The 17,245-nt window shown below is 34.5% G+C and overlaps 1 protein-coding gene across 7 annotated transcripts in view; it reads left to right on the top strand.

The window, feature by feature from the left end:
• The window catches only part of STXBP5 (syntaxin binding protein 5), a 166,140-nt gene that overhangs the window by 72,539 nt on the left and 76,356 nt on the right, over positions 1 to 17,245 (top strand). For all 7 annotated transcript variants that reach the window (XM_007112878.4, XM_007112877.4, XM_055087449.1 and 4 more), the window contains exon 9: positions 6,205 to 6,283. In XM_007112878.4, the coding sequence (XP_007112940.1) occupies positions 6,205 to 6,283 (79 nt within the window). The remainder of the gene's footprint in view (positions 1 to 6,204; positions 6,284 to 17,245) is intronic.

The following is a 17,245-nucleotide window of genomic DNA, read 5'->3' as shown; positions in this document are numbered from 1 at the left end:
GTGTTGAGCCTGCGCTCTGCCACTGGAGAGGCCACAACAGTGAGAGGTCCACATAAAGCAAAAAAAAAAAAAAAAGGATCAACTGTATATTTATTATTTATGTTGGTTTATATGTTAATTTATTTTATGTAGCTTTTCCCAAACTTATTTGACTTTAGCATCTTTTGTTCACAGAACATCTTGTGGTTGTCTAGGGTTCCGTGGAATATACTTTGAGAAATGATGGCCTGGTGCTTGAATTATAATTTAATTATAAGACAGTTCCCCAGATTTGGTAGCTATGTTCAGTTTACCCTCTGATGGCATCATTCATTGCTAAAGCTGTATGATAGTGGACTCTTATTCTGAGGGGCAGAGCAGTTATCTAGATAATGATGATAAAATGGCCAAGAAAGAATAATTTGAATTCATTTAAGGTAATTTTCTGATGTAAAGTTGTATAATTTTATGCATATCAAGATGGTTGATAGTCATATTTTTTCAGAAAGTCTCTGTTTGGGTGTCTGAAATTACTCGACAGATGATTTTTGACCAAAACAAACAAAAAGTGATATCTCCCTTTAATCTAGTTTTTATGAATATCAAAGAACATTTCCCTGGCAGTCAGACAATCTGGAATGTAATTCTAGCTCTGCTGTCTGTGAAATACTTTGTAGAGATAATTACTGTTTTCTGGGACTTTGTTTCATCCTATGTAAAATGAAAGGATTGAACAAGGTTCAGTTTTTAAGGTGTAAAGTTTTATGATTGTGTGGAAATTAAGCAGGATTTGTACCATCTATTGTCTCTGCAAAGTCATTTCATCTTGGTGGGCTGTAAATTCTGTATGTCTGTATGGTAAGCCTAGTAGGTAAGCTCTGCTTCCCTCTCTCTCTCTTTTGGCTTGTTTCTCTCCTATGGCAGATAGGCTTTCATTTTTTAGGAGGGAAGAACTTTGGTAGTCCTGGCATGGCTCAGGTACTTACCCTGAAGCAGTCATCATGGTTAAGTGATTTGCTGACCCAGGGCCCCAGAGGATCTCCCGTGTAACCCTGGGTATGTGCGTGTGATGTGTTGCAGAGTGAGATTTTTCTGCTATTGTCATGTTCACCAAAGTCAGGTTATTCTCAGAGGAAATGGAGATGGTAGATAGTCAAAATCAATAGGTATCCATTATAGGAAATGACATTTTAAGATTTAGTTCGTGGAGCTTATTCATCAGTACAATCAATCCATTTATCAAAGAATAACACAGGATTAGAGAACTTTTATTCTGTTAAGCGTTGCTGAAGGAAAGATAAATTCGAAGTTCACATAAGTAAAGGTAACTTAATGTAATATTTTAAGGATGTGACATATTAAAAATTTCTATTAATCTACTTTTAAGATTTACCTGAAGCATAAAACATTCAATAAATAACAAATCCATACAGCAGTTCTTTAATGTAGTCCATTACAGAGTTTTCCCCAGTTTTTATATTTGAGTGTTATATGATAGCAAAGAGCAGAACAAGGTTATTTTAGTCAGAAGGTGCAAAGACATAATCAAAAGCAGGCTATTCTTGGAAAACTGTTAATAGTTTAGTAAGACCAATGTTTAAAATTCCTTTGGGCGAGTAGCAGGAAACTAAGACAGAACTGCATACAGAGGCAAAAATATACATTGTAGTATGCTAAAGAGTTTGGACCTCATGATGGAGACCTAGGAAATGATTTTATAGTGAGAAACATAAAATTTATATTTGGAAATACTGCTTTGATGGTATTGCATCAGATGAGCTGGGAGGTCAATTAGGAAGCTGTTGTCAACAGTAAATAATGAAGATGTCAATTGTGACTGCTAATGAGAAGCAATGGACATACATAATAAAATTCTGGAACTAGAATCAATAGGACTTTGTTGATTGTGGCTGGGTAATTTTGGGGGATGGGAAGCAGGGCATAGTAAGAGACAAGAAGAAATCACATGTTACATGGAGTTTATATGATTTATTAAGTCGAGTTTTATATTTAACCAGATCTTTTCAATGATTTATCAAAGTAGTTCACAGGTAGTTGAAAGAGTAAGCACAAATTTTTCTACTGAGGTGGCATAGCAGTTAAGCAGTAAAATGACACTTAGTGGTGAAATCCAGTGATGCTCTAAATGTCGTTTAGTTATATGTGCTTTATAAAATCTTAGCTAGTGCCTTATTACTTGATTTGATTTAGAAAATGGTTAGTCTAGGATTACAGATGAGTAAACCTTTCAGAAACATAAGCAATAACCAGTGACATAATTTTAAAAACCTGAGTTGAAAAAAAGATCAGAGTATGCAAATCAAAAGGACTCACTAATTTCCAAGCAAGATTAATGAAAAATCTCTATAAATACTGTAACATTTTTAATTTATAGAGATAATGAAACTACTCTCTTAGCATCCTTGCATGGGGTGGACAAAAAGTTTATTTATAAAGAAGTAAAAATCAGACCGGCTTTAAACTTTAAGTTTAAATGCTGGACACAGTAGAGCAATGCCAAAAGACTATTGAGCAAGACAAACGTTAAGAATTTTGTACCTGGCCAGGTTTTATGTATCTGGTCTTCTTCAGAGCAAACATTTAAATTCCTGACTGAAAGGTCATATATCTCTGAACAGATTGAAATAGAGGTTGAAATTCTTACTTTGTTCCTTGTACAGCATGAGGGACTAGCTTTCAGATTTAAGCCTCCTTTTTTCCATACCTTTCTGATTACCCCAATTCTCTCTCCCACCTCAAGAAACCAGTCTTCTCCCCTGGCAGTCCTTTCCTGTCCCTTGATCTGGTGTTCTACGTAACTGTTATCACTAGTCACTTGTTGGTTCTTGTAAGTTAGGATGCCAGAGGTTCAAGATTCCATTGCATCATCATTTTCTGCATAAAGAGGTGAAGAGATGTTTCCCTAGGATCTTAAGGCAGGATTAGATGTTCTAATACCGGTTGAATGGTGTGTATTTATAAAAATTTGGTGTAATAAAAGTGCCATTTCATATCAGTGGGGAAAGCTCTGATGGTTCAGTAATAAGGCTGGCAGGTGCATACCTGGACTCGTCACATTGTACACTTTAAATACTTGCACTTTATTGTCTGGCAATTATAGCTCAATAGAACTACACAAATGGTGCCAAAATTATTAAAGAAAAAATACCTTCCCTATATCAACATATACTTCAGAAAATAAATGTAGTAAATGAAACTATAAAGCAATTACAAGAAGAAGCAAAAAAAAAAAAAAATTGTAATGATATTTGTGTGGGGAAGAACTTCCTAACCATGAAACCAAAGAGGCGGTGACAGAAAAGATGATAGTTTTTTTTCATACATATACACATATGATGATACAGGATCGTAGCGTACCAGCCTCTTCTCCCTAAACGTTCCCCGACATTAGCAGCCCAGTCCCTTTTCCTGCCCCACCAGATAAGCTATGTCAAAAACCTTACAGGTGTTCTTCCAAAATATATACATTTCTGAAATCATATGTATTTACACACACATATACAAATATATGAGATTTTTTTGGTCATTGTTTTACAAAAATAGAACTATATTAGTATTTTTTGCATCTCACTTTTCTTAATCCACTGTACTTGAGGAAAATCTCTCCATGTCATCTGGCATAGCCCTAATTCCTTCATTTCAATGGTAGCGTATCAGCCAATTGTTTGTCTCACAATTTTTCACAGTTTATTCAGCCATGCCAAATTGATGGGCATTAACTTTATATTCAGTTTCTGATCACTACAGATTGTGCTGCCTTTACCTTTCTGTACATATTCGATAGGAGTTGGTCCTTTTGTTTCTGTGGAATAAATTCTTAGGAGTAGAATTACTACTCCTTGAAATTTACTAGTTTGACATATTTCTATTTTTCATAAATGTTCTCAAACTGCTTTTCAAAAAGACTGTATCCTTCGCATTTTTTACCAGCCATGTATAAGTACCTCTCTTCCATTGTTCCTGCCAGCAGTGGTATTATAGCTCATTTTACTTTCTTTTTTTTTTAACTTCCTGTTGGCCCAGAGTCTTAAGAGTTGGCCAGAGATGAATGACTGGGGCCTTTTCCTTTCCTAGGTCTTTCCTGGGCATGCACACTGCCTTGCACATGTATACAGGCTTTTAGATCCCTAGAGTATGTCCAGTTCTTCAGGATTTTTAAAAAACTCCTGCCCAGGATCTTATTTGCCTCAACTAAAACCACAGCCTTAGGCAGCTATGATATTGCCCGCAGATTGCTATTATTTCTGTGATGCCCTGGAGGTAGGGCTTTTTGTCTCCCTGCGCTGATGTCTGTTCTGTCAAATGAAATTGCCACAATGCCTTGGGAGTAGAGTTTTTCAGGGAGCTGCAGATAGGGACAAAGTACTGATTGCCCTCTAGGGAATCTGGTTTTAATGGAACTGCAAATAAACTTCAGTCCTCTCTGTTGGCTGATGATGCTATTGCCTTTTCATGGTACTGGGCCACTGAGCTGGGGAACAAAGGGAATAGGAATAGCCCTTGTCAAAGCATTCCAGTCCCCCCTGTCTTACCAAGGTTTGGTCATTTCCATTGAGTAGATAATGTTAATGCTCGTTTTGTGGCTTCAGTTAATTTGCAGAGTTCTGAAGTGATTAACTTTAAGTGTCTTGCCAGTATTTCAATTATAGTAAGTGAGCCAGTTCAAGGAGGTCACACTTTGTCATTCTGGAAGTCAGTCTCCTTTTTTAGTTTTGTTAGCTGTTCATAGGCATTGAGTCCACCATGTGAACTTTAAGGTCATTTTGTCCAAATTTAAGAAAAGCTGTTGGAATTCTAATTACATTAAATTTGTAAGTTAATTTTGGGAGAATTGCCATTTTAGGATTTTAAGTTTTCTTAAATAGAAACATGATTAAGACTGATAGACTTATTTAATCAATCACAAGTGACACTAGGGAGAGTATTTGCAACATATGGACACAATGTTAATGACCTTTGAATATTAAGTTTATTTTTAAATATAAAGAAGATAACATACAAGCATGGGTAAAAGATATAAGTTATTTTTAAAAGAAGAAATACAGATGATCATAAAGCCTAAGAATTTTCTGTTAGGGATTAAATCAATACAAATTAAAATGAGACACCCTTTCCACTTACCAAATCAGAAAAAAAAAGAGCACTGTTCAGGAAGCATGTAGCAAAATACTCTCCTACACTTTCTTCTTCCTTTCTGGAATACAGTTCTACCTAAGTATTTCTTTTCTAGAAATTAATCCTAAAGAAAAATTATTAATTTATTCACTGATTAAACAGTTATTGAGTGTCCACTCTGTGCCAAACAATGTTTGTCACCATGGATGTATCAACAGAAAACACACACTTAAAAACCTTTGCTTTCATGTAATTTACATTCTTGTTGGTGAGGCAAACAACAAACAAAAGAAAATACAAACTTCATTAGAATGAGCTAGTTACTATGGGGGAAAAAGCTGGGAAAGAGGATAAGAAGTGTTGGGATAGCGTGTGTGTTTGGGATCTTCACAAATAGTATAATAATGGTGAGGCTGATTAATCCCTAAGAAATGGGAATAATATGTTTTATTTTCTTTAATTTTTCTGAGTTGTTAATACAATGAACATGTAAAAACTAGATAACAGAAATCAACCTTTTTAAAAATAATCAAAATTCTTTGACAGTATGAGTTTCTGACACATTTTATAGAGGTTGGTTTATTTTATCAGTCTTCTGGACTTTGCAATGGATGGATTTTACTTTAAGAGAGTAAATGTAAATGAGTAAGAGAGTAAATGTAAATGTAAATCCATGCTAATGAATTTATTAGCATAGGGATTTAATTTTGCAACCTGTCACTTTGGGTGAAAATGTGATTTAGATTTCTTTTTCTCAAATAAGCTATTTTAAAACTTGAATTCATTGAGCAAATTGAGACCCTATTTTGCTTATCTTCAATTAAGAACATTGGAAAGACTGAATTTCTCTTACTAGAATTTTATCACATAAATGTTGTTGACAAGTTATTTTATTTACTTTCTAGCACTGAATTTCAAACAGTAAATTGATCATTTAAAATATCTTATTTTGTATTAAATACTTCTTTCAAGACCACTTTAAAATGTTTCATGGTGGATTTCATTATATTTCATCTTATAAACTATCAATGTATAAGAATTTAGAGTAACTTAGAATTTTAGAATTTAATGCAGGAAAATATATTTTAGGAAAACAGTTAAAGGATGGGAAGAAGCCAGAACCATGCAAGCCTATCCTCAAGGTGGAATTCAAAACGACTAGACCTGGGTAAGATTTTACTTCACTGACAGTATTCATTGTATATCATTACTAAAGTAGCACTGACGGCTCTCTTATCATTTATTTTTGGAAGCCTACTTTAGAATGGTCTAACCCAGTCATAAATTTTATGCTTTCTTTATTTAACAAGATAACTAAAATGGATAATTTTAAGATAAAATATTTCATTGTGTTCTCTCTGTCTTTAGTAGTTTCACAATATATCTTGGAAAGTTTGAATTATTTTTCTTGTCCAACTTTATATGTTCTATTAGCTTAGTCTTCAGTAGCAGTAGTGTTTATTCACTAGTGAAAATTGTGGAATAAGCAATGAAGAAAAAAGATTTAAAATTTAACCTATTTATACAATATATGTTCATTATGAAAGTTATAAGTATTCTTCAAAAATTAAATCTTATTTTAAGAATATTTGGCAATTCCAATAATAAATACAGCTTAATATCAAAAGAAGATCATCAGTTGTATTTGAAGAGACTGATTTACTCTGTGAATTAGGTATAAGATTTATATGGTTTTTACAATTTACATATCTTACATATGTTTTTTGTATATACCAAATGTTATATTTAAAAATATAATAAAGGAAAAAAATTTTTAAGGTTTCTTTGAAAATTCCACATCTCTTTAACCTTTAAAGGAGCCCCTTTATTTATGTTCTAGTTTCCTAGGAAAGGTGTATGGTTTTATTTACTAGAGCTATGTTGTAAGAGAGTGAATTTATGTAGTATATATAGTGCAGTGGTTCTCAAATTATGGTCCCTGGGCCAGCAGCCTTAGATGAGAACTTGTTAGAAATGCAAGTTCTCAGAACTCACCCCAGACCCACTGAATCAGAAACTCTGTCTGTGGGTGAAGCCCAGCAATCTGTTTTTGCTAGAGCTGCAGGAGATTCTGATGCACACTAAAGTTTAGAACCACTGGCACATTTTTTTATATACCAGCTTATAACCACTGGTTATTATAACTGGCTTACTTCCCTTTTCAATCTGTTCTTTTCTCAATCTAATTCAACTCAGCCTTTTTCTCATTCGAAAAAAAAGATAGTAGGCTGAAGAATCTTAAGATTGCTGTTATTTTTCCTTGATCCTCTTTAGCCTTCCTCTGGGACCCAGAAGATATACTGTGTTCAGACAAAAGGTTGAGTGAACTCCAAGAGGAATAGAATCTGTTTAATTGACCGTGGCATCCCTCACTGTGTGACCTTTGGCACAGAGTTATTTGACTTCTTTGTGCTTTAGTTTCGTCATTTATGACATAGATGTGATAATAGGTCAAAAGGTTGTTGTAATGAATTAAATGAGATAATCATGTATTCAAAACATTTCACACAGTGACTGGTACATAATGAACTTTCTATAAACGGTTACCCTTATTTTTATTGGGAAACCTCCAACTACCAATTGCCTTTTATTTGCTGTAGTTGTTCTATGGCAAATGTATGTGAATAGGAAAACATAACAGCGAAACGGGGTGGGGTGGGGAACCAGAAGAAAAAACCCTATGTTTATAATACAACATAAAATGAATTGTCTAAACATTTAAACTAACAGTGCTGTCTTCTGAATTATCTAATCATTTTAACAACTGTTGGTTGGCAACAAAGGCAAAAGTACAGGGAAGATTTTTTTTTTTTCCTCTCTGTGTTCTACCTATTCCTGTTTTCACTCCTATGTAGTGGTAATATTTATAAGTTCCTGGTTTCTTCAGGATGGCAGTGATATTTTTCCTTCCATAGGATCAGAAATGAAAAAAGTCTGGCTCTTTTGTATGCATTTGTAGGTACTGTTAAATAGATCAATAGAGTAACCCTCTGGTAACAGTCTTCTCCAGCTTTCTAATGTCTTTTTTCACCTGGGATAAGATTTTCAGTAAATTAAATGAGCTCTTTTTTTTCTCACTCCATGACTCGTTTCCTTGAGATATCTCCCCAGAATTCTAGCACATAGCCAACATTGGGAGCTACTAGAACACTCCTCCCATCGAGAGCAGAATCACCCTCCATTAAGCAAACTAGGCAGCTCTCAACCTTTCCTGTTCCTAGCAAGTGTCTCAGGCAGGTGCCAGCAGAATGTGTTCTCTCAGTTCATGTTGGCAACTTACCAGATTTTATTAGAAGGGCCATCCTTCCCTGCTCAGAATCTTCCACATTTTCTTCTCTTTACCTAGACATAATTCAAGGCCGAAGGATTCCCTCTCATCCGTTATAGTTCAGCATAGATGTCACTGCTTTTAAGGATGTCTTGGCCATGTGGACTAGATTGTGTCCCCTAGTAATATACTCTCAAAGCATGCTGTATTTTTCCTTTCTAAACCTTATACTTGTCATTAATAATGAAATTATTTGTTTAATGCATGCCTTTCCCATTAAATATTCAGATTGATGAAAGCATGAGACATACCTGTCTCACTTCGAATTGTCCTAGCACAGTGTTATTGAATGTAAGGAAGAAGAAGATAGACTGGTGTATAGAAAAGCACAGCCATGAAGACTTAGCTGTTTTCTGTTAATGATAAACTAGCTGTCACTGTTAATGTTAAAGGTAAACTGACAAAAAATGGAATCAAGATGTTGTGTAACCTTTATTTTCTAATAAAGTATATATTACACCAGGGGAGACAAGATTTTTCCCATAGGGAACAGTGACAATTTAGTTAATATTACATTTTAATAGCACTTTTATTAAAGATATGCAGCTATTCTTTACATGGCCAGTTCTTAATAAAGAGTCAAAAATTAAATGGTAAGTCAATTCTGTTGAAGCTGTTTTTTGTAAAATCTAACGTGACTCAGGTGTGAAGTCCTGCAGCCAGTGATGCTTGAGCAAAGTGATTAGAGCGTGAGCTCTTGAGCCGCACCACCTGGGTCTGAATCGGCCTCAGCTGTCCACTCCGGCGCTACCTTCGGCGAATCAGCTAAGCTTTCTGTGCTTGTTCCTTCTCTGTAAGGTGGGAATGAGAGTAGTATCTACCTCAGAGTTGTTATGAAGATTCAACGATTTATATAAAGCACCATTTCAAAGAACCACCAGATTGAGGGGAAGCCTCTCTGTTAGGGAACCTAAAAGTGAATATGATCACGGCTAAATATGGCAGTTTAGTTACATTTGGAGAAGCACAGCTAAGAGATTAATTTATTCCCTTTCTTCATAACACATGCTATGACAAGCCTTTTGTGTACAGGACCAGAGAGTAAATATTTTAGGTTTTACAAGCCATATGGGTCCCTTGCAGTTATTCAGCTCTGCTACTATAGCCCCAAAGCAGCTGTAGACAACTCTTAAATGAATGAATGCAGCTGTGTTACAATAAAACTTTATTTACGGACTTGGAAATTTGAATTTCATATAATTTTCAGGTATCATTATTTTGGGTGATTTTTTAAACTATTTAAAAACGTAAAATCCATTCTTAGTTTGCAGGCCCTGCAAAAACAGGCAGTGGGCCATAGTTTGATGACCCTTGATAGGCACACACGTACATATGCATGATGTAGTTCAATTAATCTTTAAGGAAAAGTTGGGCTTTTGTGTTTGGCACCCCTGGTGCCAGAATTTGTTTTCAAGTAGTTGAGTAGGTATGGTGATTTCTTTAATTTTATATGTGGGCTAAAAGCTGTAGGTAGATTACCTATGTAATATAAAAAACCAGATTACAGTAAAAACTCGGGGTACATTCATGATATTCATGAAAATATCTAAAGATCTATTTCAGTAATCCTCACAAACTTGCTACCCTTGAGTTTCCCCCACTGCTACCAGTGTCGTGTTTCTGATGAGAGAATCCTAACTCTCAGAAGCCCCAAAACTCCCCTGTGCAGAAAGTTATTTCTCCAGAACACGGGCTCACTTTCTCTGATTTTTATCCTTCTCGACTGTAGATTGTTCTTAAATAACTGTATCTGTTATCACTTGTGCTGCGCCTGCTATGTGTGTGCTGCCAAAGTGCTTTACGCATATTTATTTAATCTTAGCAACAACCGCATGAGGCAGGTATTATCTCACAGATGAGGAAACTGAAGAAGAAAGGTTGAGTAACTTGCCCAAAGTCATACAGCTCATAAGCAGAAGAGCCCAGATTTAATCAAGTCTGTCCTCTACTACTGCCTGCTCTCTGTTCACATTAACCACCAATCCCCAAGATCACACTCATACCTGCAGATCTCCCAGCAACAGTTGCTCTGCTAAACTACTTGCTGAAACTGCAGATGAAGAAACTCACCTTCAGTTTGTTTACAGACATGTTGCTCAATGAGAACAATGTTTTGGGATCACAGGTTTGGTGATAGTCTTTACATCAATAAGTATGTTTGTATTTTCTCATTCATGGAGCCTCTGCTTTTCTCTGAACTCTTGCCACCAAAGTATTGTTCAGCAGATGTTCTGTCTGCTCATCCATCTGTCTCATCCATCTCAATTCTTGCTAAGCCATAGCAGCAAGAAGAGAAACCACATTCAGAATCACAAGTTGTTTCCTTTTGTCTTAGCAATTCTTATATTCTTAGTTGAGACAAAAATAGCATCTTATATCTTGAACTCAAGACCCTTACTTAGATGGCTTGGCTTTCAAGCACCAAGAAGAAAAGAATTAGTAGATAAAGTGAACATCCATTATTTGCCAAGTATTCTGCTATGCAATTGGAATTGCAACTGGAATGCAATTGGAATGCATTATCTTTCATAATTCTCATAACAGCACTATGACGTGGGTACTTTTATTGTCTCCTTTTAGGATTATAGATGAGTCATGGAGAGCTTAAGTAACTTGCCTCATGAAGTAACAGAGCTGGAATTTGAGCCCAGGTTGACTCCAGAGCTGGAGCTCTTAGTGTACTAGGCAGTATCACAAATAGCCTGGGTTAGGATGGGATTATCCTGATGACTCACAAGTCACTCAGTTCACCAAGAACTGTATTCTCTTTTATATTTGCTAGTTTATCAGGTCATCTTTTTAAATTTAATATTAAATCATACTCAATACAAGTAATCACACTACTGTGAGATGAGAGATCTGTCTGTGCCTCTAACAGGCTGGATAACTTAATGCAAGTAACCCTAGCTACTCAGGACTAGAGAGTTTCACAGATTGCTTCCAGGCTGCATATTTAATTCTAATTTGATGATTCCCACGTTTGATTTTATGGTATCCCTTTGTGGTCATGGCACTTGGTCTTATACTCACTATTTAGGAAAAATCCACAAGCAGATTTACATTTAATTGTACCTAATGAGAAAAGACCTCTTTGAGTCCATGGACTCTTAAAATTTCACATGCATCATCAGATAACCTTCCCTGTTTTCATGTTACTTTTACCATGTTGGTCAGCAAGTTTCAACCTCAAATTGTCTAATTCTCATTGTATCACTATCTTCAGAGACATTCTTATGACCCACCCCAGATTTATCTGTATTATATTCATTCTCTCAAAAGTTGAACATTTTCTCCCAGTCTTACTCTTCAAACCTTGTACCTAACTGGGATAAATTATTGTTCACTTTCTTGATTTTAAGATAACATTTGATGTGCAGTGCCTTAATGAACACTATTATGGTATAATCCTGTGTAGCTAGAAAAGTGAGACTACTAGATTGATAGCTCTGCCTTCTGACACCAGAATACTTCATTTAGTAGCTATATAAGTATATGCTCAAGATTGGGTTTTTTGTCCGTGGCTTCTATCAATTTAAAGTACTAAGATTCCTCTATTTTTAAGCTTCTCTCTATATTAGGGGTTTTTTTTTAATTTAATTTTTATTTTTTTATACAGCAGGTTCTTATTAGTTATCCATTTTATACATATTAGTGTATATATATTGATAATCCATTACTGCTAAAATATAATTGATATCACATATTTAATTAAGTCTACTGATATACAAATCCATTTTTGTATCATTAGCAAGTTTTACTTGTTAATTTTGTTTGAAAGTAAATGTGTATTAAGCCATTGAAATATATTTAACCAGCAGTGGTTACTAGAATGGAGGTGATGTTTCCTGAGTGTAAGACAAAGAAGCACATACAGGATGGTTCCCTGACAGCTCAGAACCCTTGAGCACCAAGGCTCCCAGCACTGGTATTTTATCCTGAAGGACACTAAAATAAAGATGTAGAAAGGAAGACTAGGAGAGACTGAACAGGGGGAGAAAAAAGGAAACCCAGGATATCAGGTTCTTGAAGTGTTTGTAGGAGAGAGTAAGTAAGCATTGTATACTTCTGTAGAAAGATGGATTAGAATGATAACAGAAGAAAAATTAGGAGATATATATTGTAGGAAGGATTAATTTGTAAGGGTACTTTATTAGCATCATTTCAAACATGAACCAGGATACAGGGACATTAAATTTAAGAAAGAAAAAGAAATGGGTGGATTCACAATAGAAAATACTTACTTAGAACATGTATTTAGTGAATTCACCAGTATATATAAGTAGCAGTTATATGTCATCAAGAAGAGTAAGATGCAGATTTTAATTTTTACTTTAAATTAGGGAAGACCTCCATATGAGTAATGGCAGAAAAGAAAGAGCCTTTGGAATAGGAGACACTGACAATGAAATAATTTTTTTATTTTTTTTACGTTATTATTATTTTTTTAACATCTTTATTGTAGTATAATTGCTTTACAATGGTGTGTTAGTTTCTGCTTTATAACAAAGTGAATCAGCTATACATATACATATATCCCCATATCTCTTCCCTCTTGCATCTTCCTCCCACCCTCCCTATCCCACCCCTCTAGGTGGACACAAAGCACTGAGCTGATCTCCCTGTGCGATGCAGCTGCTTCCCACTAGCCATCTATTTTACATTTGGTAGTGTATATATGTCCATGCCACTCTCTCACTTCGTCCTAGCTTACCCTTCCCCCTCCCCATGTCCTCAAGTCCATTCTCTGTGTCTTCGTCTTTATTCCTGTCCTGCCCCTAGGTTCTTCAGAACCATTTTTCTTTTTTTTTAGATTCCATATATATGTGTTAGCATATGGTATTTGTTTTTCTCTTTCTGACTTACTTCACTCTCTATGACAGACTCTCGGTCCATCCACCTCACCACAAATAATTCAATTTCGTTTCTTTTTATGGCCAAGTAATATTCCATTGTATATATGTGCCACATCTTCTTGATCCATTCATCTGTCAATGGACTCTTAGGTTGCTTCCATGTCCTGGCTATTGTAAATAGAGCTGCAGTGAACCTTGTGGTACATGACTGAAAATGAAATAATTTTAGAAGAAAGTTTTAGAGTGGATTTCTCATGTTGAACCCAAAGTGTACAGATAGAGAAGATAACTTTTCTTAAATATTGACAGCGTTGTCATATGATTATATGATCCATTCTTCTGGAAAAATTTTTTGGCCACAGAACCAATAATCTTAGGATTAAGATTAGGTTTTAGGTCCTGAAATGGAACATTGAAGTAGATGACAAGAATAAAAAGTGTGGTAGAGGGGAGTGTGCTGGCTAAAGGATGCAGTGAAGCCAGGGAAATTAAACGATGGAAAACAAGAATTCTTGGCCCCTGCTGCAGTGACCAGCACATATTAAGCGCTCAGTAAAATGCTTGTCAAATGGATGAATTATAATAATATCGTATAGTTTTTCTTGAGTGGCCTAGGAAGCAGAAAAATTTTCAGCACAAGCTACATTTTAACAGTACTTTAATACAAAGTGTAATGACCAATACGGAAATGACATTAAAAATTGGCAAACTATTTTCATGGTATTTCATATGAAAAATGCACTTTTTAAAAAGTTTGATTAGTTGCAAATACTGTTGTAATTCCACTATTCTAAAATAATATTTTTCATTTGTTCATTTTCCCTAAGTCTTTTTTCAAATACATATACATTTTCACTTAATTATATTCTTAGAGCATATTCCGTTTGGTATTTTTTTTCCTACTTAGTATGTCTAAAGTATTATAGTTTTTATCAATTTTTAAAATTAGTTTCAAGGGCAGTGTAGTTTACTCAGTCATACCTCCCTTTTTCTGAACATTTAGTTTTAATATTATAATCAGGTTTATAATATAATTAATACAGTAGTGAGCATATTTCTCTTGGTATTACAGAGGATTCAACAGAAGATTTTTACTATTTTACAATTACAGTAAATTTCCAGTGGTGAAATTTTGAAGATAAAATATTTTTATAAATCTTGACAAATTGCCACATTGCTTTTTGAAAGTATACTTTAAAGAACTGAGTATAAAATGTAATAGTTTCATCCATCTCATCAATGTGGGATGACTTTATTTGTTTTATTAATTCACTACCTTAAAAATCAGCATTTATGCTTTAGATTTATCTTAAATTCTCTAACCATAATTTGAACTCCTAAATGACTGCTGTTAATGGAAAGGCAGCCTGCTGTCATAATTGGGGTTGAAGTTAAATTTGTTTGTATCTGCAGGCAAAGCACCAATGATTCATAGAAACTTTCTAATTTAATTTTTTGTAAGCAGTTGTCCAGCTAAGCTTTTATGTTTTGACGGGGACCAGAAGTTATTCATATGCTTTTCTATAGTTTTGAATATGTATTATTTATTAAAATGTACAGCTTTATTTCAAACCTAATTGTTTTCAAAATTGTTGCTTATTTCGTATGGCTATTCAGATATCCCCTTCTTATACTGCCTCTAGTTGATTCATTCTACTTTACCTACTACTGAAGCTCATTCTGAGCTTTCCTTTGGTTTCTTCTTTTAGAACCATGCCTCCTCCATCTCTAACTTGGTTCTCTGGTGCATCCTTAAAGCTTTATGGATTGTTCAGGCTAATGTAGGGGTATATTTTCCATCATTATACATCCTAATCTACATTTTGTCCCATCCCTAAAATGCTTACACTGGAGATCTGTACATAGACTAAATATCTTAGCGATAGTTCACTGATTATTCTAGTACTTTTACTTAGATGTTTATAATATATATTGATATCAGCTTATATAATTTAGATTATATTTTTCTAGAGGATGAGAATCAAATCCATGTAAGGATTTTTCTGCAATAAATGACTTTTAAATGTTCTTTTATAAACAGGCTTTGAAATCATACTTGTAATACTGTGAACCCTCATATATGGTCCATTCAATCAAAAATTAATTCCATATGGCAAAGATTACATTAAAAAGTTTAGGGCTTCCCTGGTGGCGCAGTGGTTGAGAATCCGCCTGCTGATGCAGGGGACACCGGTTCGTGCCCCGGTCCGCGAAGATCCCACATGCCGCGGAGCAGCTGGGCCCGAGAGCCATGGCCGCTGAGCCTGTGCGTCCGGAGCCTGTGCTCTGCAACGGGAGAGGCCACAACAGTGAGAGGCCCGCGTACCACACACACACAAAAAAATTTAGATTTCTTTTTGAGGAAAAAGAAAGCCTAATTGTTACATAGTTAAATTCTCCTATATGTATTGATTCTAGAAAGAACCAGAGTAATACACTAATATGAATTGCTGCTATATCCTTATAAATCTTATGCATCCTTACCAATCCGTATATAAAAACTGTAAGAGATTGAAATACCAAAGCATAAGTTTTGTGGAATTTGTATGGTTAGGATAAGTCTTCTAAACTCTGTATCTTTATCTCATTAATTTACCATGTTGATGCTTACTGTTTGTTTTGCTTTCTAGTTTAACTTCACACTACACTTGATGCTCTGTCCTGCAAAGCACAGGTAGAGAAAAGTTATGTTGCCATAGACATGGCAACTTCATCATACTAGCTTTTGTTATGATCATCAGCTGTTTGGGCTACAAGAGTGTACTGTAATTCTTCTAAAGTTATTAAGGTCCATGAAATATTCAGTTCATAGGAGCACTTAAGCAAATTTCTGCATCCAGGGTAGGGAAGGTATTCTGAGATCTTGTTTCCCTTTCATAATTAATCATTACGGTCCATTTAATCACAAATTAATTCCATATGGCAAAGACTTCCTAAAAAAGTTTAGATTCATGAATTCTTCTTCTTCCCTTATCTCCAAATTAAGTGAGGATTTCACATGTTAGAGGACTGATGCTAAATAACTCTTAAAAATTCTTAAATAATTAAGGAAAACATTAAAATTTGTATAGTATGAAGAGAAATCATAGGACTTTGATAAATATCACTATACTAATGGTCAAAAGTTGATAACTTGGAAAAGAATGCTACTTTATTTCTTTGCGTTGTACAAATAGAATCCCCTTTAACAAACGCAAGCCCACTATTAATACCTTTATTAATTATAATACCTTTATTATAATACCCTTTTATATAATTATATAATCTCTTAATAATTACAATAACCAGTTAATTGTTATAACCTTTATTAAAATGGAAACATGTCATAGCATATTTTCTTTTGTGGGGGCTTAATTTTTAGGTGTATACAAACAGTCCACAAACTAAGGACCCTGTACACTTTTAATTATGGAAAATCCCAAAGAACTTTTACTTATGTGGGTTTTATCTATTGATATTTACCATATTAGAAATAAAGGTTAGAATTTTTAAAATATGTATTACTTCCCTTGAAAATAATAAAAACCCTTTGCATGTTAACATAAAAATATATTTTAAAATAACTTTAAAATTCTAAAAAAAATGAGTGGAATTGTTTTATTTTGGAAAATACTGATTCAGTGAATCATTCTTATCTTCTAGTGTTGACACATTTTATTATGTAATTTTTTTTAATTGTTAATATTACCACTGATCTCATCAGGAAAGTCTTTAAGTATTGGGAAGCTGTGAAGCTCAGCATGACAGATAAAAATTTTCCAAACTCTTGATATTTTTACCTAAAAGCCTAGATTTTATCATTGTAACCAAATAATCTCAATTGTTTTTCTTAAAATAACAGACTCATTTGATTCATTTTTGAGAAAACGACTATCAGTTACCCAAACCTAACTAATGATCGTTTGTCAGTCATCCTTTAAGCAAAAATAATAGCAATTCAGTTCATAAC

The sequence above is a fragment of the Physeter macrocephalus genome, chromosome 10, assembly GCF_002837175.3.
Source record: "Physeter macrocephalus isolate SW-GA chromosome 10, ASM283717v5, whole genome shotgun sequence".
Lineage (NCBI taxonomy): Eukaryota > Metazoa > Chordata > Mammalia > Artiodactyla > Physeteridae > Physeter > Physeter macrocephalus.
Note: the sequence above shows the minus strand (reverse complement) of the source record. Positions and strands in the feature narration are given on the sequence as shown.